Below are 24,639 nucleotides of genomic sequence, written 5' to 3'. Positions count from 1 at the left end.
GAGATTTGATATCGGGTCTATGCTACGGTGGAACAAAGATTCTACCAATTAAGCACACCATTAGTAGACCTGTTCATGGGCCGGGCCGGGCTTTTATTCTTTATAAACATGATTTTGTTAGGACCGAGCCCAAGCTCGGCCCGACCAACGGGCCTACAATATGGGCCCAGCCCCGAGCCCGAGCCTGAAGCCCTACCTAACAGAAGAAAGAACTCACCGTCGATGACTATGTTCGCCAGTGCTGAGTTCGCGTCTGTGAGAGAGAGAGAGAGGATTCATTGCCGCCGCTGATGCCTATGTTTGCCACCTCGTCGGTGCTTGAGTTCACGTATGAGATTCTGAGAGAGAGAGAGAGGATTCATTGCCGCCGCTGATGCTTGTGTTTGCCACCCCGCTGGTGCTTGAGTTCACGTATGAGATTCAGAGAGAGAGATGACTCACCACTGCTGCCGGTGCTTGTGTTCGCCACCTCGTTGGTGCCCGAATTCACGTCTAAGATTCTGGCTTTCTAGAAGTGAGAAGAGGAACGAGAGAGAGAGAGAGAGAACTCACTGCTGGTCCGCCAGAGTTCGCTGGTTGCATCGGTGACTATTTGCTGGTTCTGTCTACCCAAGAGGTTCGGCTAAAAAGAGATGAATGAGAAGAGAGGGGTTAGGAACTTAGGATAATTAGGGTTACCTAAAAGTCGGGCCGGGCCGTCGGAATACCCGGCCCATGAACAGGTCCATAAGGTGTTGCCCGCCAAAAGGTACATGTCTCACATTGCTTGCTTAACCAAAAAAGGAAAAACTATCCGGAGTGATCTGACATGACTAAGGAATGGTCCAAACAGGACAAAATAGGGATCGAGGAAAAAGAAAAAAATGGGTCAAAATGCAACTGCTGATCGGCAAATCAAGTGAAACGGCTGAAGCCTCTCCTTTCTTTGGTTAGGTAGGAACGTCTTTGATCTACCTAAGATTCAAGGTTCCGAGCCCGAATCAATTGAACGAAAAGGCTGGGCTTCTGTCTCTGATAATCTTTTCTTCGGCCAATAACAGCCGGTGAAGGTTTCTGTAATCTTCGATTCCTGCGTTGTTTTTGATTGTAGACTAAAATCACGACTTATACATCTCACCTACTGAGTCAATCCAAGAAGGTACTAACATCCTTCAATTCATTTATTTCTTCTTATTTATTGTGATTTATTGCGTGTTCATTTTCTTTTTTCTTTTTAAATTATTGATGTGGAGATATTACTTCTCTGTTAACTTTGAGCTCGAACTGTGTAATTCAATTAATTTGTTTTTTCTTATTTCTTGTGATTTCTTGCATGTTCATTTTTTTTTTATTATTGATGTAGAGATATTACTTCTCTGATAACTTTGAGCTCGAACTGTGTAATTCAATGAGAATGCTTTCACCCAGAAACCATTTAAGTTATGAGCCGTACTATGATACTCTCTTCATGCCGTGTCTAATCCAGAGTACGAGTAGTGCCGGAACCCGATTCGCGACACACAAGGATCCTTTTGTTTAGTTGTATTACTTGCCTCCAAGTAGTGCCTGAATAATGTGTTTTCAACTTTACCTGATTGATTTGATAATTTCCACCGCGGATGCATTTTTAGGTTAGGACTTAGGAGCACTGATGCACTTAGCTACTTACTAACTCGGAGAAGTCAAGCACTGAGCAGCACTTCTGAAAGGGGATAACAAAAAAGTTAACCGGGTACATCTAAACATCTGAAACATTCTTTTTCCCCCTGATTTTTGAACTTTTTATTATCTCCAACATCAAGTTTTAGCTCGATGTCGGATGTTAAAGGTTGCTTTATCAGTTTGTTTCAAGCTATGCCATTATGCAAGGAATGAGGTAGGAGTTACCATATAGTATAATTTATACGGTTACCTTTTTTTTTTTTTTTCTTTTCCTCAAACAACAATAAATGAAAGTCTATCGATAATCAGAATACCATTTATGTAGTATTGGAATATAGGAACTCATTCTTGATGGTCTTTTCCAGCATTGTATCCATTGTCCATATTCTAACATCGTGAATGTTGCCTACCAACGACTTTTGATTGATTAAAATTGCCTACTTACTGAATAAAACATAGAGGGAGATCAAAAGATACACAAGTTGTTATCATTTCCAAAGCCCTGGCTCATAGAGGGAGATGCACAATATTTTACAGGTTGGATTATGGATTGGGGCAGATTTAGTTGAACTGGAGAATAGAGTTGTCAAAATCTTTCGATTTATTATACAATCTATGAGTTGAATAGTGAATCCTAAGGATTTCAATTTGAATCTTAACTTTGAGTTCGTTTCTTAGAAAACTTTTACTATTATTGATTGAATCTTAAATATATACAACTAATGTGTTTTAAATCACTTTAATTGAGGAGTGGTTCTCTATTTTGTCATTTCCTTGTTTTTTGTATTTTTTCAAGGACACTTGTTTTAAAATCCTTCCTAGTTTTAAGATTTTTTTAGATTATTCAGTACCTGTTTAGAAACCTTGGTGAGTTTACTTTCCATCATACGTGGTTAAAGAGCCATTTTATGTGGGTTAATTGACTTTAAGGTTAAACTTCAATTATTTCATCTTAATGCTTCTAGTGCATAAGCAGTAAACTCCATTGTATTAACTATAAAGTACATATATGGTACATATTTAGGTTTCAGCACACATGTTCTTAATTTTTTATAGATTTCCAAAATACACAAACGATCTTACAGTTTATGATAAAATTCATGATTTGATTTGGCTAGATTGAATTTTCCTTATGATTTATGATTATGATACGATTATAATTTTTTTTATGAAAGTAATAAAATTATAATTTTTTGATCCTTAACCATCAAAGTGCATTATCAAAATATTTTGAAAGAATGTAATACAATAAGTATGCCCAGCACCCATTTGACTGCAAGCGGTTTTTTTTCCAAGTTGTGGGAGCTAATACTTACATCTTTTAATCGGTAACAATTACAGTGCTTTGTTAAAATTTTTAGAAACAATGTAGTGCAGTAAGCCAGTAAGTATGCCCAGCACCCCTTTTAGTTGCTGATGGGCCATGCTTGGTTGGGCTGGGCTTAGCACCTATAATAAGGGTTATATCCCAGGCTCAAGCATGTCCTGACCTGAATTGGGCTTTGGGCCTATGACTTTAAATACATTATGTTTAGTATATATAATATTTTTAATCCAAGCTAGAAATGATCACCCATAAGCTAGCCCCATTATTACAAAATTACAGAACTCCTTGGAGTATCAAGCCTCAATACAAATGACTTCTTGTTGCTCCCTGTTTTGCCAGTCCATCAGCCAAAAAGTTGGCTGGCCTTGGAGTCCACCTATGAACAAATTGTAGCTGTTCAACAAACTTGTTGTTTTTCCTCATAATATGCCTATTTTTTTCACAAACCTACTCTATTTCTTCAACCAACTTGTACTTACATAATTACATTTTGTTACATTTATTGATCAAAATACATTTTTTTACATTTAATTTTATACATTAATACATTACACTCGTTGATGTAGATCAGGAAAAAAAAGAAGAGTTAAGAAATCCATCAGCCATAAAAGTGCCAGTATAGTTATTGTAGTTTACAAGGAATCCAACTTTCTTAGTTTGACAGCTTTAATTTCAAATTTTGTATTCAAATGTTCTTCTTGTTTCATTTCCCAAAAAGTTTGAGCTTTGACTTCCTAAAATGTAAATTGATAAAATTGGTATTCACATAGTTACATCCATCATACAATTTTTTGTTCATGTTTTAAGCTTTACCAATTTCAAAAACATTGTCTAAAAGAGCATGTATTTGCTCATTGCTTGTCTGATGGGAATATAAGTATGATAAGTTGGTAATTTTAGGAATGACTTGGATTTCCCCTTTGATGGTCCATTTAGAAGGAGAGAAATGGTTGCATTTTGAGGACTTCCAGTATATTAGATTTGTTTAAGGGACCATTGGTCGAGGTTCCTCTTGGACCTCTTTTATAATATACTAATAAGCAGTCCTTTTAATAATTTTTAAGGGTTGTCCCTATTTTGTTTACCATATTTCCTTTTTCTGGCCATTAATATTTGGCACTTGGTCCACTTTTTTGCATTCAGAAAATTTTCTAGTATGTTTCTTTAACTACTTAATTCATCCTTATTAGTTCTTGGTATATCTTTGCCATTCTTCTTATTTTTAACTATGCTCTGTATTATTACATTTTGGAATGACTTTATATGCTTTATGTGTTTTACAGTTGAGGATTGCTCCAAATATATTCCGAACTGACTCTACCATTCTGGTCCGTCGGTTCTCAAAAGCTGCTTGCCCCTCCATCAATAAAGGAGATGGTAAGTAGTTGGTTTAGTTTTAATGAGGTCTAATATTTATTTGTCAACCTAGCAAAGGAGCAAGCCTCATGATGGTCATTAAGTGTTGCATACTATTTTCTTTGTCCGTTGGTATCAATTTTCACATGCTAGTTGATAGATTTATCCATGTGCACTTAAAAAATGAAAGATTATTCTGAAACTATCTATACTTGATTATTGGATAAGTAATTATCTTGTCTTACATTTGAAGTTTCTAAGATCAGGGTATGACACATAATTCTAAGGGTTTCGTTTTCTATCCTTTGATTAAATGACCTAAGGGCTAACACTCAGAAATATAGAAAGGAGACAATTTCTTTTCTAATTTGGCCACAATTGGGCTCAATAACTTTTCTTGTTTTCAGAAGTAAAGAAAGGTTCTGAACCCTAAGTCCTAAAATTTTGGGGCCGAGTGACGGTTTCTTTCTTTGTGCTTGGGTTACTAATCCGGGTGATGTAAACTTCGTCACCGGTACCAGATTGATGAAAAATTAGTCTTATTTGGCCTCATATGGGTTCTGTAAATTTTCTTGGTTTTTAGAAACCAAGAAAGGTTCTCAACCCTAAACCCAAGATCTAAGAGACATGTGACAATTTCTTTTTACTCATTTGGGTTTTTAGTCCATATGATGCATAACTTGACACTAATGGCGAAGGTGACAATTTTTTTTTTCTAATTTGGTCACATTTTGGTTCAATAACTTTTTTTGGTTTTCAGAAACCGAGAAAGGTTCTGAACCTTAAATTGTAAGATGTAGGGGCCAAGTGACCGTTTCATTCTTTGTGCTTGGGTTACTAATCTGGGTGATTTAAACGTGGACACCGATGGCCAGATTGATGAAAAATTTGCGTAACTTGGCCTCATATTGATTCCGTAAACTTTCTTGGTTTTCAGAAACCCAAAAAGGTTCTCAGACCTAACCATAAAATCTAGGGGACAAGTGATAACAATTTCTCTCTACTCGTTTGGGTTAATAATCCATATGATGCATACACTACAGGAAAATTGACAAATAGCGGCAGTTTTAGAAGGGGCTAAATGTCGATTGCTGGTAGAATAAGACACTCTAGCGGCAATTATTTAAAACCACTGCTAAAAACATTAGGGCCAGCTGCTGAAGTCGAGGAGGCGCGAAAGATGAATTAGAGCCTCCTTTCCTCCCAAAGCACATTTCTCCTCTTCCCGCCCTCTTTGTGTCTCCTTCTCCCTCTCTTTATCTCAACCTTCTCACCACCAGACAACACCTCTCTCTCTCTCTCCCTTCCCACCACCGAGACACCTAACCAACGATGTCAGCATCAACAGGTGAGTTGCGCTTTCTCTCTCTTTCTCTCTTCCTCTCTTCCTCTCACTCTTCTGTGTGTGTTATGGATTTTCCCTAACCGTTTTATTTTTTCCCTCCACCGGACAGCACCAACCGGCAACATCAGACGTTAGCGATGTGGATTCTCACCACTGGACAACACCTCTCTCCCTCTCTCCCTCTCTCCCTTCCCACCACCGAGACACCTAACCAACCATGTATGCGTCAATAGGAACTGCACTATCTTTCTCTCTCTCTCTCTCTCCACCAGGACACCTAACCAACGATGTCTACATCAAGAGGTGAACTGAGCTTTTTCTCTCCCTCTCACTCTTTTGTATGTGTTATGGTATGGATTTGCCCCAACCGTTCTATTTTTGCCCTTCACCGAACAGCACCAACCGACAACATTAGACCAGCAACATCAGACGTTAGTGATGTGGATTCCGACTAAGGCTACCCTAATCACCTCTTAACCATCCATACAACATATAAAGGCAGATGGTTGGGTACAAGGCAATGTTCGTAAGGTTTTCATTTGCTTGTTCTGTGATGATGGTTTTCAATTCCTTTCCCATTTGGAAGTTAGGTAATCTAGCCATTAGCCATTGCAAACAGTTTCTTATTTCAAACAAGCAAAGAGATATGCGTGAAAATCAGGGCATCACTTTGAAAAAGATTAAAGGTGTATGTGTGAATATGTTGTGAAAATCTACGTAAATATTGAAGGTGTGCTTAGTTTGATAGATGAATAAGTTAGAAATAGAAAGTTGAGGGATATTTCAGAACGAATTTCACATAATTTGTTGGCAATTTTCCCTCAGAACTTGTGGTACTTTTGTGCCAAACCAAACATGGACTAAAAGCACTTTGATAACACAAATTTTAGAGCTCAACTTGCCATGAATAAGATTTTGGAATTGTTAGAATGCTCGAGTCAGGGGTATTTTGGTCATTCTGGTTTATCTTCTTGAAAGTGAAAGGTCTATTGTATCTGAGTTTAAGTTATGTGTCCCATCTTCTATGAGGGACAAAATAGTCTTTCTTGTAACTCTAAGTTTTTTGAATAAATTCAAGTGGGTCGGCTAGGAGAGGTGATTTTACATTCTCTCTTCTAGTCTGGCCGAATACTCTTCTTCTTCTTTCTCTTTTCTTTCTTCTTTCTTCTTCTCTACTTTGACCTAGAATCAACTAGGGTTTACTAACATGGTATCAGAGCCAGGTTTCGTATTCTTTCTTCTTGCTGCTGTCTTCTTCCTGGGTTCGCCGCCAGCTTCACAGTAGTTTTCATCCTTCAGCTGACCTGATTGGAGATTTGATAAAGGGCTGAAAAAGGAGTTGTCGTTTTGAAGGCCTGGAGGTGAGAATGCCTCTGCCCGGTGCTGTGGTAGTCGTTGAAGTGGTACACTAGACCCTCTATTCAGTGTACGAAGAGGGCTGAACGTAGACAGGTATGAACACTGTTGTCGTGTGCTCAAATAATGGACTGTGAATGCTATTTTGTGCTTCAAAAGTTAGTTGTTGTGGAGCTTGGTGAGACTGATGCGCATATCAGTCATGTTCTTTTTTTTCTTGCTCATATGTGTGCTGAAAGAAGAGTCGTAGACTGCTGAAGTCCACGACAGCAGTGGCGTGGTGGTGGTTGTGTCGTGGTGGCTGATATATCTATGATTCTAAATGCTTAAAAGTGAACTCCTAGACCTTGCGTGTAATCAGTTCTGCAGTATGAAGAACAAGTGTTCGATGAAATGACTGAGTGATTTCAGCCTTGGCGTGTTGATGGTAAATGGTCCTGCAGTGTGTAGTCAAGGTGTTTGATGTGTTGACTGAATGATTTCAGCCTTAGTGTTTAGTGTGTAATGTGCAGTTGAAGAAGTTGGAGTTGGTGGTATCATAAATGAGATAAGTCTTGTGAAGTGTGTGAGGTTGTGGTGTATATTTGAAGGTGAAATAATTAAGATGGCTTCATTTGCAGATGGGAATGACAACAAAATAGGCATCATGCCTTCTCCAGATTATCTAATTATTCAAATGATATCCATCAAGTTGAATGGTGAGAATTATGTACCATGGGCAAAATCCGTGAAGGTGTTCTTAAAGGCCAAGAGGAAAGTAAAACATGTGAGAGAGGAGAAACCTCCCTCTGATTCCCCTGGGTTCAGTGACTGGGAACAAGAAGATGCACAGATAATGACGTGGCTTTGGAACAGCATGGAACCAAAGATTAGTGTGAACTTCATGTTCCTAGATACAGCCAAAGAAATCTGGGATCATGCTAGGAAGTTGTACTCTGGACAAGACAACACAACTAGGGTATATCAGTTGTACCAAGAATACTTCAATTTGAAGCAAGGGAGTCAAAGCTTAGAAGAGTACTATGCTAGTTTGAGGAACATCCGCAATGAGCTCAATGTGTATCACCCTCTAACATCCGATGTCCAGATCCAACAACAGCAACGTGAACAACTTGATGTGACTAGGTTTCTTGTGGGCTTGAAGGCTGAGTATGAGCCTGTTAGAGCACAGATATTGGGGGGATCCGCTCTCCCCTCACTTGAAGAAGTTTTTGCCCGTCTTAAGAGGACATCCATTGAACCGGTAGAACATTCTTCCTTCTCTGATAGATCTGGTTTGGTAGTGACTAAAGGGAGTGGTCGTGGAAGTAGAAGTGGTGGTGGCAGCAGTGGACCTCCAAGCAACCGTGATGGACACATGTTTAACCGGGCTAGTGGCCGGACTGGAGGCCGGGAGTCAGGGGGAGGCCGTGGAAAAGGAAGGAGTAATGCTCAGAGAAAGTGTACACATTGTGGCTTAGAGGGGCACAGTTAATTTCTGCTATGATTTGCATGGTCCACCCAACACTTGGGCTCACCATGCTACGTCTAAGAGTAGTAGCACAATTACTGAAAGCCAGCAAACTGACCCAACCCCCCCCCCCCCCCACATCTTCTTGTGCCTACACCCCGCAACAAAACGTTGTAGCTGAACGGAAAAATAGACATCTTCTTGAAACTGCTCGGTCCTTGATGATCAATATGAATGTCCCAAAGCATTTTTGGAGTGATGCTGTTCTTACATCCTGTTTTCTGATAAATCGGATGCCCATGTCAATCCTTGGAAGTCAATCCCCTTTCTCCGTGTTGTTTCCCACTTTGTCTCCATTTCCTTTCACCCCAAAAGTCTTTGGCTGTGTTTGTTTTGTTCAACACTTAGGGCCTGGAGTAGACAAGCTAGATGCTCGAGCTACGAAGTGTATTTTTCTTGGCTACTCGAGGACTCAGAAAGGGTATAAGTGTTTCTCATAAATCGTTTGTGTGCTCTGATGTCACCTTCTTCGAATCAGTTCCATTTTTCTCAAATGCCGGGGTCTCTTCTTCTCCCTTTGTGGTTCCTGTTCCTGTACCAGTTGTGGACACTCTTCCCGTAGCTCCCGTTCCTACTGCAGATGCACATCTTATGCCTGTTACTATAGAGAGGCCGCCAATTACTCAAGTGTATACCCGCAGAAGTGCTTCGGCCCCTCCTCCACTTCAGCACCTGTCAACAGATCCTGCTACTGCTCCTTCTCCCTCAGATCTTGATCTCCCTATTGCTCTGCGGAAAGGTAAACGTACTTGTACTTCTCATCCCATTTCAGACTATGTTTCCACTGCTCACCTTTCTACTTCTCATTGCAAGTTTATATCATTACTCTCATATGTTCCCATTCCCAAGATTGTACAGGAAGCCCTTACCTCCCTAAGGTGGCGGCAAACCATGGAAGAAGAACTCTCTGCTCTACAACATAATCACACGTGGGAACTCACCACTCTTCCTCCTGGTAAGCACACTGTTGGGTGCAAATGGGTCTATATAGTGAAGTATCTTCCTGATGGCAGTGTGGAACGATTGAAGGCAAGGTTAGTGGCCAAGGGTTATTCTCAGTTATATGGTGTGGACTATATTGGAGACATTCTCTCCTGTGGCTAAAATTGGTTCAGTTCGGGTGTTGATTTCATTAGCTGCTATGTATATTGGCCTCTCGTACAACTTGACATAAAAAATGCCTTTCTACATGGTGATCTTGTTGAGGAGGTGTATATGGAGCAACCACTAGGGTTTGTTGCTCAGGGGGAGGCTGGTAAGATGTGTAGGCTCAAAAAGGCAATCTATGGACTAAAACAATCTCCACGTGCATGGTTTGGCAGGTTCAATGAAGTGGTGAAGGCCTTTGGGATGAAACAGTGTCAGGTTGATCATTCTTTGTTCAGGTATAACTCAAAGGATGGGAAAATCTTGCTAGTCGTGTAGGTGGATGATATTGTCATAACTGGAAATGACAACAATGGAATTGACAGGCTGAAGAAATTCTTACAGGACCACTTCAATACGAAAGATCTGGGGAAGCTGAAGTATTTCCTAGGAATAGAGGTTGCGAGGTCAAAACAGGGGATCAACCTATGTCAGAGAAAATATGTTCTTGATCTACTTGAACAAACAGGGTTGTTAGGTGCTAAACCAGCAGAGACTCCTATGGAACTCAATGCCAAGTTGAGTGTGGATGCAGGTGAAGAGTTTGATGATCCTGGAAGATACAGAAGGTTGGTGGGAAAGTTGAACTACCTGACCATTACCCGACTAGATATATCATTTGCTGTGAGTGTGGTGAGTCAGTTTATGCAACATCCCCGGGTTCCTCACTGGGAAGTTGTTCTGAGAATTGTTAGGTACCTAAAGGGTGCTCCATGTCGTGGTTTGTTATACCAAAATGGAGGAACTCTTGAGATAGTAGGGTACACAGATGCTGACTGGGCTAGCTCTATATCAGACAGGAGATCAACCACAGGGTATTGTACCTTCCTGGGTGGCAATCTTGTAACTTGGAAGAGCAAGAAGCAAATAGTGGTGGCAAGAAGTAGTGCAGAAGCAGAGTACAGGGCTATGGCCCATACCACATGTGAACTAGTATGGCTGAAGAACTTACTATAGGAGATGGGATTCTCAATTGACAAACCCATGAAATTATAATGTGATAACCAAGCTACTGTTCACATCTCATCCAATCCCGTATTCCATGAAAGAACTAAACATATTGAGGTGGATTGTCACTTTGTGAGAGAGAAAGTGATAAGTGGGGTAATAACTACATCTCATGTGAGCTCAGGAAATCAGTGGGCAGATCTCTTCACAAAGGGATTGTCTCGGGGAAGAATAGATTACATTTGTAACAAAATGGGACTATATGATATATACTCTCCAGCTTGAGGGGGAGTGTTAGAATGCTCGAGTCAGGGGTATTTTGGTCATTCTGGTTTATCTTCTTGAAAGTGAAAGGTCTATTGTATCCGAGTTTAAGTTATGTGTCCCATCTTCTATGAGGGACAAAATAGTCTTTCTTGTAACTCTAAGTTTTTTGAATAAATTCAAGTGGGTCGGCTAGGAGAGGTGATTTTACATTCTCTCTTATAGTCTGGTCGAATACTCTTCTTCTTCTTTCTCTTTTCTTTCTTCTTTCTTCTTCTGACCTAGAATCAACTAGGGTTTACTAACAGGAATAATGTCTAAGATTAAATCTTGATATGAAATTGTGTTCAGATGCTCATTGGTAGAGGCATAGAACAAAAATATTGACATGTTTCAGTCAATATTGGCTGAATCATTTTGATACTTTGCAACATCAGTATCATGTGAAGCGGTTTTGTTTTAAACAAGGGTTCGAAGTATGGTATGTGTTATATATACAAGTTATTAAGTTCGTTGAATCTCCATTAAATCAAACCCTTGAAAAGAGGATTAGGACCAGATTCCAAATAAGCAACGTCTGTTGACATTTATTCATTATTTTTTATGCATCCCTCATGTGTCAAATCTGAAATATCCACGGAATGGAGGAAGCTGTTCAATCCCCAAATCCACTGGTAGATCAACAAGAATTTGCAGCCAAAGATGTAAAGTAATAAGTAAATTGTAAAGGAAATGTATTACGTAATTGCTTTTTTCCTCTTGTACTGGTTTGAGGTGGTATTAGGTTTGAAAGTCAGCTTAGTCAAGAGTGAGATGCTTCCCATTGGCCAAGTGTTTAATACAGAGGAGTTAGCTGAGGAACTGGGGTGCAAGGATTGCTGACCCTTAGAAGATGGTGTCCTATGTCTGGGTATTAGAAGTGTGAAACTCTTCAATATTGCCTTGCTGGGTCACTAGTTTTGGTGTATTAGTTCTGAACCTGATAGTTTGTGGTGGAAGCTCATTATGGAAAAGTACGGCTTGAGCAGAAATGAGTGGGCTGCGGGGGTTTCTCAAACCTCCTCAGTGTCCATGGAAAGGCATTTGCAACTGCCTCCCTCAATTATTGAGAGGCATCAGATTTAAGGTTGGAAAGGGTGACAATTTTATCTTTTGGAATGAAGCCTGGTTTGCTGATAGGCATCAGATTTAAGGATTTGTTTCCCTTTCTATTATTGTTGACTAGCAACAAGAGGCCCCAGTAGTGGAGTCTTAAAGCCTAGACAGGGGCAGAATAGTGTGGAATCCGACATTCTGTTGGTATTTAATTTCAATGGTTGGGAACTGGATTAGATGACCCAGTTTTTGGCCTTGTTGGAAGGCTAGCTATGTATAATCCTCAGGAGGAAGATTCCAGAATCTGAGGTTGGCACAGTCAGGCTCATTTTCAGTTCATTTGTTTTGTAATGGTCAACTAGGTGGAAGTAGCTCACAGGGCAGTTTGGAAAATTATGGCCCCTTCAAAAGTAAGTTTTTTTTGTTCGGGTAGCTACTTGGACAAATGTCCAAGACTCCAACCCAGTTTTTTTGTCTGTTTCATAATAAATCAAAAATGGATTTGCCAAACCTTTGTGCACTCTCTATCAATTATAAAATGGGGAACTATCACTTGTATTTGCTCTGGCAATTTTTCCTGCACTCTATTAGTGATGTCTCATAGCTTAAATTTTATCTTTTAGTCATATTTCTTCCTAATTTATTCAAATCTTAGTAGGACTTCTCTTTGCCATTATATGTGTGTGTATTAACGTTTTGAATGCTCAAGGTTTCCATCTTCATTTGGTTTGCATAGCTTCTCCTTTGTCCTTGGGAACCTTGACCCTTTTATCTATATGACATTATAACTTTATTTATTCTCTGTTCATAAAGTTATCTGTTATTAAAAGAGGGAAATGAACAGTCTGCTTCTGCATTACATACTAGAGTAGAAGGGCAACTTAGTCATTAGCAAGTTTGAAGGAAAATTTAAATACAGTAGTGTTTATTGAGAAGCATACTAGAGTAGAAGACTGAAAATTTTAAACTGAATGCTTCTATTGAATCTTTTATACTATGCTGCTGAGTTGTTAGAATATGGGCAATCATTGCTATTATGATGATGCTGATGAGTTGACATGATATTACCCAAAAAAAATATGATGATGCTGATGAGTTGACATTTTACGGAAGGCATGGTCACCCAAGAGACCGTGCGTCCAATAAACTCAATACTGAAGGCATGGTCTCCAATACTTTTTGATAAGTTTTTTGAAGATTAAATAAAAAAAAAACTTTACAGAAGGAAAAAGAAACTTAGAGAAGTGACTAGAAATCACCCAAGAGAAGAAATAACAAAGCCTCCAATAAACTCAAAAAGGAATTCGTATGCTGAAATGGATGAGTAGAAAAACTAGAAAGGATATGGTCAGAAATGAAATCATTTCAAGGAACCTAGGAGTAACTCCAATAGGTGATGAAATGAGAGAAAGTAAACTAAGATGGTTTGATGACTTTCCAAGGATATGCTTATAAAAAAACCAATGAATCTCATAACAACCTTCAGGAATCTCCCTGAAGGCAAATTTAAATTGAATTCGTTTAAAAAAAAAAAAAAAAACACTCCTAACAACCACTTGAGGCATCTAAAACACATACATAATACAAAGGAAAATTAGCTCAGGTTGACTTGATTGGGCTTATGTTTAGCCAGCTCACTCATTACTAATGCAAGCAAATATGTGTAAATAAATACTAATAAAACCTAAATGGTACATTCTCAAAGTCAAGTAATTATTTTTCATGTTCCATTTGATTTTTATATTATTTTCTTTTCCTGATCTGAAAATTCATGGTCTATGCAGTTTAATTCACAAAAATCATCATTGTCACCTCAAGTTGGACTAGGTCTTGGGGTTCAGGGAGTAGGTCTAAATTCCGTTACATCAACTTCTTTGCAACAGGCAAATTTAATTCATCCACAGGCTACTCAGCATGCTTTGAGTTCACCTGGACCCAAAGAGTCAGGTACTTCCATATAACTTCACACTTCCATATAACTCCACTAATAATGCAGACTTATGCTTTATGGCAAAGATAAAAAATTATTTTATGTGGCTATTACATGTGATGATGCAGACGCTAGCCATTAGGAGGTAGGTATGTCTGGGATCCTAATAACATGCCAAAATCCTGAATTCCTGATCTCACATGAAAAAAGATAGTCCAACATTGTCTTGTGCTGATTGATACACAATCTACAAGATGGGTGGGCAAGAAGAAACCCTCCCCCCTAGTCCATACCCTGTTTCATAGGTAAAGCATACAGACATATACAAGCTACAAGATTTGTAATGTGCCACTGTGGCACTACCATGAGCTACCTTGACCTTCAATTCTTTTTTTTTTTTTGGAGAATAGATAACAGAAATTCTATTAAAGATGATGAAAGTACTACCTTGACCTTCAATTCTATCTCCTACACGTTTGATTGCATGCGACTCTTAAAACCGTATGCACTGAATTCTGTTCTACTCTACCAAGGCAATTTTCTGCTTCAATTTGTGTAAGACATTAACTTGCAAAGTTATGAGTATGGCCACAGATAAGGGGCTATGATTCATAGTTCTCATATTTCACTGATGCCTTTGCTTGGAACAACTAGAAAGAAATTTTACTTATGCATTCTTATGATGCATGCAGAGATTCACCCATACCATGAAAACTATTCAAGGATCTCTGATAATCTCTTCATTTTTCAAACATCTTGACTGGGTATTGTAAGGCATGGGGAAATTTCACAAGGTATAGAATTTTGATCTTGATGATGAAGATAAAAATGTTGTCTTCTTCTGACTAAGGTCATGACCTGAAATTAGAACTTGTATTGTTTCTTACCATGTATTTGGTTCGTTTGCAGGTTCTTCAGTCCTGTTGTTGTTCTAGTGGTCTGTGTGGTGGGTCTTGGTCTGTTTGAGAGGGGCTCCCACTAGTATTTATTTCTCTCATAAACTTTGTTGCCAGGTAGCCAAAAACAATGTAGGTAAACTTGTTAGCTAGTAAGACTTTGATTGACCTCTTCGGGTTGGACACTGTGTGGAGATTGGTCTGTCTTGCATGAGACCTATAGTAGTTTTTGAACTGGTCTTTTCATTCTTTTTATAGGTGTACACTGTATGGATTTAAAATTGTTTAAACAGAACTAATGGCTGGAGCACACCCATCTGTACAAGACTGTTGGTAGGCATTCAGTATGCATGTATTCACAAGGAAATTATTTAAGGACGGCATGTCCTGGGTCTAATAAAGACTTGACTGGTAGTCTAGATCCTAGCATTTTGGATAACAAAGATAATATTTTCTAGGGTGGGTGGGGGTGTGATGCTACTTGTGCATACAAAATAAAATGCCTAGGTTAGATAGCTTGTTCCACATGCAGTAGAAGAATTGATTGGCTGGGGAACTATGGTTTTTCTATGCAATTCTGCATGAGTGTTGTTTTTGTTGTGAATAATTCTTGGACTGAATCTTTTCCTTTTTGACAATGCAGATATCCTGGGCTGTTAAAAGGGCTTTAAAATTCTTGTTTGTAGACACATTTTGCATTAATGCTAGAAATAATATCTTTTAAGTTGTTTTCAGCTATTTCATGTACTTGTGGTTGCATTTCAATGATCTTTATTTATATAGCAACTGTCTTGCCATTCTTTTTTTTTTTTTTAAATTTGATTGATATATAAGTTATTCCTACTGGATTGACTCATTCTACCTATAGATTTTTACTGTATTTGTGTTACTACAAAGTGGCTCTAATTTCACTTGTTTTTTTATGCATCTATGGTGTCTTTGGTCCTACATTGAGTCATTCTTCAATTGAATAATTTATTTACACCTAAAAATTAGCTTAATCATCATTAATAGGCATATTTGCACTTCTGTTGACAGATCAAGGACAGAATTACAAGGCTTGTTGTGTTGCCACTTTATCCTCAGTTCTCCATTTCTACAAGTGGGTCAAGCATTCACCTTCTCCAAAGTATCTTCAGGTAGAAAACTTGCATACCTGTTTCAGTCTTAAAACTTCCTTTTTTTAGAGATTTTAATGGGATATTTATATTCTGGTTCACCTTGGTTGACTCAACTCAAATTGGGAAATTTTTCAGCGCTCCCAGTCTCTATTATAAAGTCATGGTATCAACGAGAAGGTTATATCAAGTCAATGGCTAACTTAATAGAGAAGGAACTGCAGAGTTTCTCCAAGCCTGAAGAAAATTGCGTATATCAGTGGCCATTGCAATTGTTATTTCTTTTTGTTGGTTGCCTCTTTTTTCCTTTCCTGTGAATGAGTTTCTCACATTCTGTAGTAAAATGATAGGTGATGATATTCTTCAGTGCACATGGGGTGCCGGCTAGCTATGTTGAAGAGGCAGGAGATCCATACAGAGATCAGATGGGGGAGTGCATTAGCTTGATCATGCAAGAGTTGAAATATAGGGGAACTAATAATGATCATACTCTTGCTTATCAGGTGGGTTTAAGATCTATCTTCTTACCATTTAAACATAATTTGCAGGGTTTGTACCCTTTTCTAAATGCTGTCTAACAGTGAACCTGATCTAAATACTCCTTGTTTGTTTCTGCTTTTTCTTTTTTCTAAGATCTGATACCAAATTGTTTTTAAGATGACATAACTCTCCACTTCTATATTGCCAGAGCCGAGTTGGACCTGTACTGTGGTTGAAGCCCTATACCGATGAAGTTATTGTTGATCTTGGTCAGAAAGGTGTAAAAAGTCTCCTGGCTGTCCCTGTAAGGTATGATTTTTTTGTCATTCTGTCATAAAGAACTGCTCTAAATTCTGTAAGTCACCAGTTTTAAGATGGTAGGTTTATGTAATTTCATATCCTGTTGAAATTAATTCTGGTATTTAAGATGGTAGGCTTCTTAGTATAGTACAAATTGTTGATAAAATTGAAATCTGGATAGAAGGCATATAGCCAAAAGGTCTCAGTTCTTGATTTTTAGCTTTCAAGTGAAGATTATAGTCTGCTCTCTTTTAACATTTGGACTGCCTATTTTGGTATTCAGTTTTGTAAGCGAGCATATAGAAACTCTGGAAGAGATTGATATGGAGTACAAGCACAAGCACTTGGCTCTTGAATCTGGCATTGAAAATTGGGGTTGAGTCCCTGCTCTGGGTTGTACTTCTTCCTTCATCTCTGATTTAGCAGATGCTGTGCTGAAACTCTACCTTCAGCCACAATCATGTCTACCACAAGCACATCTGAAGACGATACTGAGGATCCAGTCAAATATGCAATTTCAATCAATAGCATTTTCAGAGCCATCCATACACATACTATGCCACCACCCATGCTTGTATTTTTGTAAAGAAGTTTTTGGGAAAAGCCGAAGAAGTTTTTGTAAAGAAGTCTTTTGAATGGAGCTTGATATTTTTAAGAATAAATGGACGAAACTTGTATTTTTTAGAATGAATGGATGAATTAATGGAATTTGTATTTTTGTTTTTTTTTGTATTTCATTTCAATTTGGATGATTGAATATAAAATGGGTTATTTGAAGCAAATTAAAATCTTGTTTATTAATTAAAATTAATTACAGGTTATTTTGAACGAATTTCAGGTTATTTGGGCAGGTGTGAAAAAAAATATAAATAATAGTTTTAGCGGCAGTCGGTGCATCTCTATAGCGGCAGTCATGACTGCTGCTAAAACTATAACTTGCAACAGTTTTTAAGCTTTATCAGCAGTCGGGAAAACTGCTGCTAGAACTTTTAGCGACAATTGTTTTAGCAGTAGTTTGCTGACTGCCAGTAAAACATTCAGCGGCAGTTTTTAAGACTTTTAGTGGCTGCCGCTAAAAGTCATTTTTCTTGTAGTGATACCTTGGCACTGATGGCCAAGGTGACAATTTTTTTCCCCAATACTTAGAGAGGTACCACTCTCTAGATCTATCCTTTGACCCTCGAACTCCTCGAGTTGGGATTTCCGTCTTACCTGGCCGAATTTTAGATTTGCGAAAATGAAGACAAAAATTAAATTTGATAAAAATAAATTGCAGAAACAAAATAAAAACTGGAAATTAAATAACGTAAAATAAAAGAACGCGTAAAAAGTAAATCTAAAACTATGGGAAACTGGTTGGGATCTGGATCCAGAGGTGGTGGTAGAGGCTAGGCGAACTACAAGCAGGAGCCCCTCCTCTTGCCTGGGCGTTCTCCTCTTCCTCTAACCTTGAACTTCTCAAGAACAACCTTCTGTCTTACTTGAGGGCAGAATCCAACCCTTTCTCAGGACCCTTTGGGTCCCTTTTATAGAGAAGGAATGATAGTTTGGGATTAGAGAGAAAGAAAGGGGCGGCAACTAGGTTTTTGCAGAAACATGGGTGCCCTAGGGTTGAGAATGGAGGGTTAGGATTCTTCTAAGGAGATCCTAAGGCTGGGAAGAGAATGAGAGGGTGCCCAAATATCTGTAGGGCTGAGATTTGGGCGCCTAGAACTGGAGAAATGTGATTGGTTGGTGTGATGTGGCACCCTAAGGTGATTGGTTGAGGTTTAAGGAGTGAGGTGTAAGGCTAGGATGCTATATAGGAAGAGATCTACGGGTATAAGGGGCTGCTAAGGCTTGGATGGTCGAGATTAGAGAGAGGTTGTAGTGAAAGGTGGGGATTTGCAGAGCTGGGGGCGGCTAGGAGATAAAGAGATGAGGGAGATGCGCCTAGGGCTTAAAAGAGAGAGTTATTTCACAGGAAAGGCGCCTATCTGGGTTTAGCATATAAGAGGCACCCTCCTGTGCTCAATTTTTCAAAGAAGCACTCTCTCTTAGCTGAAATTCGCACCAGCTTCCCAAAATCTATAGGAAACTTTGTAATTTTCCCAATTTTTTACCAGAATTTGCATAGGGATCCTCAGAGGTCACAATATTAAATTTAACCACTAAAAAGGGTACAAATTAGCTAGTCTAAGGTCTAAAATACCCCTAAAATGATGCCCTTAAGGCATCAAAATACAGAGTTATCAGTGGTGTAAACTTAGACATCGTTGGCCAGATTGATGAAAAATTATTCTAACATGGCCTCATATGGGTTCCGTAAATTTTCTTTATTTTCAGAAACCGAGAAAGGTCCTCAGCACTATCCATAAGATCTAGGGACAAGTGATGAAAATTTCTCTCGACTCGTTTGGGTTAATAATCCATATGTTGCATACCTTGACACTAATGACTAGATTGAAGGAGAGAAGAAAAACATAGTTACCTTCCTAAAGTGCTTTGTGTCTAAAAGTGCTATTTCTTAGTACTCGGTTGTACCTCTACGCAACACTCTGTAAGAATTATTATCACCATTATTATAAACATTTGAAAAGTGCTAGTTGATTCAGATGTAGCAAACTTAACCAAACTAATGTGTAAAGCTGTAAAGCTACCATTATAAGTAATTCTAATGATAAAGCGCTTGGAGTCGAACTTTAGAAGAGAGGACTTATATCTTGTGAATCTCTTTTTTTCTTTTTCCTAAATATTTGCCATCTTGTTTTAGTCTTATAAGAATCACTGTGTAACTTTCAAGTTAGAAAGGAGAAGGAAAGGAGAGAGTTTAATCTAAAGAAAACCCAGTTGACATAAAACCTAATTAAGAAAAGGGAATAGAATGATCTCATCGATTGTGTATATATATATTTACGTAGTATTATATGTATAGTAATTTCAAAAGTAAACCCATTTGAAACTAAATAATGGAGATTCGAATAAAAGAATAAGGCAGTGAAATATCATTATATTTCGTAGAGTTTTCAATCTCCCTAGAGATGGGAAAAAAAGAAAGGAACAAACAACTTCTTGAGTCTGGAATGGAGACAATTCGTAGACTTGGTCACGATTATCTTAACCATTATTACTGAATACATTGAAATGGAAAAACCCCAGCAGTTGAAAGCAAGGCAAAGAAACCTAGAAAAGTAGCGAAAAGAGGCAAAGAAAGAAACTGATAAAAGGGAGAACCAAAATGTGCAGACCTTCACTCGAACAAGTGAGTAAGAACTAGAAGACGCAGAGAGACGTAGAGCTTCATTCCAACGAACTGAGAACGACGCAGGGAGACTCAAGTGATTATAGAGAAGGAGAAAAAGATTGGAGACTCAAGAGAAGGAGAGATGCTGGGAGATTTGAGTGATTAGAGAATAGAGAAGAAATGGAAACTCGAGAGAGGGAGAGAGAAGAAAACATTCGCAAGAGAGAGAGCATGGGTAGATTTTGTTAAACTTAATAAAGGGGCAATTTTGTCCTAAGAAATGGATATACGAATTGTATCTCATACGGTGTTCCCCTTTCGTATACAGCTGCTCTTTTTTTTATATTTGTTAAAAAAAGTTGTCTTATTTTAGTTATTATATGAAGTATGTAATTTTAATTGCTATTAAAACCGAAAAGCTACCCTTGTCTATAGTTAACGTGATGAATTAATGGTTTTTAACAAGATTATCCTTGCAGATGTGATTAAAAACTACTCGTGTAGTGTTATGTTTTCCAGCAGGTTCAGGTGGGCTATCCTTCCATGGTGCACATTATCTATAGTTAACGTGATTTGAATTATTTAACCCTTCTTGGCTTTGAAAGTTCAGTATTAAGTGAAAACATCCTAGAGAGATTTCTTCTTTAACCCTTTTTTTCCCTTTGATTTGTAAGAGATGGTTTATTGAAAGGAATAAAGAATGAATTATATATACAATGATGCCAGGTAAACCCCTCCTTAGGTTGGCTTCTGCCAAGTCACCCTAACTTCCTTTCAAGTTTTAACTACATGGCTCCGGCTCCTTTTACATTACATGTTTCACAGCAGCCCCCAAAAGAGATGTCCCCTGTTGATCCCTTGTTTTGCAATTTCATCTGCCAAATAATTGGCTTATCTGTGGATTGATAACTTTATACCTATTCATCACTCTGATAATCTGATTTTATCACCCTCATAATGTTTCTGTACTACCATGGGACCAGACCGTCATTTTCAAGCCAGCTCACCACCACTTTTGAATCTCCTTCCACTACCAAAATTCGATAGTTGAGAGACATTGCCAGCCTCAAACTGTGTAGCACTGTAGTTTATTATGCCCTTGCATTTCCTTGGACTGTAGGACCTGATTACCAGCCACCTAATACCATCCAATTATTATGATGCCATCAAAAGAGAATAGCTCTCAATTGTTTGCACTTCTAGACGGAGCCTTGCCATTCAAGAGTCTGTCCTTTCTCTCTTCCTACATAGTCCATAATACTGCTCTCCTCGTGCATCCCCAGATGATCTTCCCTCTTTTCCTATTGAAACAGGAAGAATAGAAAGCCCAGCAATCTGATTCAACTCCTAGGGATCCATCTGAAAGTGCAGAACCAGAAGAAACAATTGATGGCTATTTGTCTGCTAGATATAAATATTCCAACCTTCTGCTTACGACTTAGGATATCTCAAGATTGTTTGGATATGTTTCTGTGCACACTAATTACTGATGGCTAGCTGTCCATCCCATGGGTTATGGTTTTGGCCTGTGCACAGGTCAAGTGGAGCTCTGGAGGCTTTAAGCCCTCCGTACAGGAGTCCAGATGAAACAGTTGTCTATTGCTGATTGGTGCACTCAACAGCAGATCTCATCTCTATATCTATTAAATTCTGGTTTGCCAAAAATGCATGTTTTCCTTTCCTTGTGATGTTGATTTTTAGTGTTTAGTTGTTTTTCCCAGAGTGCACCGAGTTTATAACCCATAATACTAATTTTTGTATGGAATGTGGTTGCAGAGCTTCCTCCACACCAAGAGATTTGAATGCCTTCTCTTTCTCTTCTACAATGTCAGAGGTATGCATGGGTTCAATTTTGTTATGATGTTGACATTGAAACTGACAAAGGATCCTGTATTGTCATTACTAAATAATAAATGTATTATGATAGGGTAACATTGCATGATAGCTGAAGAAAGAAGGTGATACGGTTTCTCCTGGTGAAGAAAGAAAGTGGAGCTCTGGAGGCTTTAAGCCCTCCACACAGGAGTCCAGATGAAATAGCTGTCTATTGCTGATTGGTGCACACAGCAGACCTCATCTCTATATCCATTGTTTATATTTTCTGGAGCATCTGTATATCTATTATATCCAAGAGATTGGAATGCCTTCTCTCTCTCCTACAATGCAGAGGTATGCACAGGTTCAAGAGATTGGAATGCCTTCTCTCTCTCCTACAGTGCAGAGGTATGCACAGGTTCAATTTTGTTATGATGTGGACATTGAAACTGAAAAAGGATCCTGTATTGTCATTACTAAGTAATTGTCTTATGAAAGGGTAGCATTGCACGATAGCTGAAGAAAGAAGGTGATAAGGTTTCTCATGGTGAAGACGTGACGTTCTCTGCGGAGTTAAACCTGTATGCTTCTTGGTGCTGGTCTTTAGTCCAAGTTTGTAACTTTGTAAAATATGTGTTAAGGATGCAGCAAAAACTAGAAAAACTAATAGCTCCAAAACAGGCTGCAGTCATTAAGGGCAGGCAAGGTGTTGATAGTATCATCATAGCACAAGAGATAGCAAACAAAATGAAGAAACAGTGCAGAGGATGGACCATGCTGAAGATAGACATGTTAAAGGCATATAATAGAACCCGAAGGGATTTTTTTTAGTGAAAATGAAGGAGAAAATGGGATTCCCAGAAAGTTGGTGCAAAATGCTGAATTTCTGTATTCAAGCACCAAGTTGTCGATTAAAATAAATGGAACTCTAAAAGATTTTTTTCAGGTTATGAATGGAATAAGACAAGGTGATCCACTTTCACCATACCTATTCATTATAGGGATGCAAGCACTGTCTAGCCTCTTCCAGAAAGCTGAAGACAATAAGGAACTGCACGGTATAAGATTATGTAGAAATGGTCCATCAATATCACATCTGCTACTTGCAGATGACTGGTATAATCTGTAAGGCTGAACCTGATCAGTTAAGGAAGGTCAAAGAAATACTGGCAACGTTTGAAAGCTGGTTGGGAGAAAAAATTAACTTGACAAAAGCAGGGGCTCAGTTCAGTAGAGGAATACATAGAAGAAAGGAAAAAAATGTCCCCAGATTTCTCAGAATGAAACACACGAAGATTCAAGAAAAATATCTGGGAGGCAAGTTATGTTTCCAAGGTAAACAAAAGAATGACCATTGGGAAATTGTGTATAAAATGAACACTAGACTGGCTGGCTACTTGGAAGGCAAAATTGTTGTCACAAGCAGGGAGAACTACACCAGTGAAAACAGTGTTAGAAGCCTTACCCACCTACTTAATGTCCCACTCATTATTACAGAAAAAAACAATTAAAGAAATAGAAAGAATCCAGAAGAGGTTCTGATGGGATGGAAACAACACAAACAAAGTTTACACACAATCCCATGGTTCCATATTTGTAAAACCAAAATCAAGGAGGTCTAGGCTTCAAGAAAACTGAGGAATTCAACAAGGCTCTCTTCTCAAAACAGATATACAGACTCTTCACAGCCAAATCAGAACTCTGGGCCAAAATCATCAAACAAAAGTATATCAAATTCAAGTCTATCTTCAAGCTAACAAAAAACCCAAGACACTTTTGGTGGTGGAAGCAAGTAGTATTTTTATTGGACCAGCTGAAAGGGAATCCATTTTAGCAACTGAAAGATGGAAAAATCCATTTACCCACTTGACCCTTGGATTCCATCCATAGTAAAGGCACCCCAACACTCAAATCTAACCTCCAAGGCCGACCGACTACATATAGAAAGGGTCAGTGAGCCAAGGAACCAAGAAGGGCATTGAAACCTTCCCCTACTACAGCAGCTATTTGAGGAAGAAACAATAAACCACATCATACAACTGAACAGAATTCCATGCACAGACCCAGACAAACTTCTATTGGAAGTGTTCAAGAAAAGCAACAAACAGTGTCAAAACAGGGTACAAATTCTTTATAGATCAGCTACCATCCTCCTCAGGACCACATGAGAACTGGAATCTCATCCAGAAAACAGAGACAAACTCCTCAGGACCACATTGTGGGGGGGAGTGAAAACCAGAGACAAACTCCTTTTTTTACAGGAAACAGAAAAACTCTGCACTTTATGTAATGCTGCTATAGAATCATGGCAGCATCTCTTCTTTCAGTGTTTCTCTATGAGGGCCATCTGACTTACAGCCCAAATTGGAATTAACCCCGTGGGAGTAAATAACAAACAGCTGAGTCAGTTAGTCACTGATTGGATAACAGCAAACTTAAAAAAACTTACCACCAAACCACAAACAGAGGTATATTGCCAAAATTTTCATCATTTTCAGACTAATATGGGACATGCATAATGCAAAGATCCATCAACAACAGATAGAAAACCATGGTGGCTCGAAAACCATGGCTTTGGGCCTTCAGGCCAGGCCCATTCGAATTTTGAAAAAAAATCTCAACCCAAGCCTACTCAAATTGAATATTTGCACCCATAGTTACAGGTACAATAACCTTTTCATAGTGGTTGCTAAAGCCACATCATTCATTATTAGAAATTTTCACCAAAACAAGGAGGTACGGCCTATGTCCTAATCATCCATCTTAAAGTAATTGTACCAGGACCAATTTTTTTCCTGTAAGTAAATCAACAACTAAATAAAATATAAAAAGTGCAGGGTTTAGTTAAACGATACACAGGTGTATCAATACTTTGAACCTTGTTTGCGA

The 24,639-nt window shown here is 38.6% G+C and overlaps 1 protein-coding gene, 1 long non-coding RNA gene and 1 pseudogene across 3 annotated transcripts; all 3 read left to right on the top strand.

Moving 5' to 3' along the window:
• The first annotated feature begins 222 nt into the window (after nucleotides 1–222).
• Nucleotides 223–17,446, top strand: LOC104600654 (ferrochelatase-2, chloroplastic-like; annotated as a pseudogene). Its single transcript, XR_016079435.1, has 9 exons — nucleotides 223–255; nucleotides 1,091–1,138; nucleotides 4,252–4,345; nucleotides 13,872–13,935; nucleotides 15,853–15,953; nucleotides 16,071–16,183; nucleotides 16,283–16,435; nucleotides 16,621–16,721; nucleotides 16,996–17,446. The product of XR_016079435.1 is annotated as a ferrochelatase-2, chloroplastic-like (transcript).
• Nucleotides 4,362–13,765, top strand: LOC148789574 (uncharacterized). The gene is made up of 2 exons (XM_088893172.1): nucleotides 4,362–9,274; nucleotides 9,394–13,765. Exon 1 carries the CDS (start codon nucleotides 7,630–7,632, stop codon nucleotides 8,497–8,499), a length of 870 nt encoding a protein of 289 aa, XP_088749298.1. The 5' UTR covers nucleotides 4,362–7,629; the 3' UTR covers nucleotides 8,500–9,274; nucleotides 9,394–13,765.
• A 2,142-nt stretch (nucleotides 17,447–19,588) lies between the features above and the next one.
• On the top strand, nucleotides 19,589–24,493 carry LOC148789573 (uncharacterized). The gene is made up of 3 exons (XR_016079495.1): nucleotides 19,589–21,769; nucleotides 21,863–22,158; nucleotides 22,249–24,493. It is a non-coding gene; the product is annotated as an uncharacterized LOC148789573 (long non-coding RNA).
• The last annotated feature ends 146 nt before the right edge of the window (nucleotides 24,494–24,639 follow it).

Source organism: Nelumbo nucifera, chromosome 8, assembly GCF_055504915.1.
Source record: "Nelumbo nucifera cultivar China Antique chromosome 8, China Antique-T2T, whole genome shotgun sequence".
In the NCBI taxonomy this organism is placed as follows: Eukaryota; Viridiplantae; Streptophyta; class Magnoliopsida; order Proteales; family Nelumbonaceae; genus Nelumbo; species Nelumbo nucifera.
Note: the sequence above shows the minus strand (reverse complement) of the source record. Positions and strands in the feature narration are given on the sequence as shown.

Excerpts from the sequence above, each read along its gene's own strand:
- LOC148789574 (XM_088893172.1), top strand. The coding sequence starts at position 7,630 with ATGGCTTCATTTGCAGATGGGAATGACAACAAAATAGGCATCATGCCT.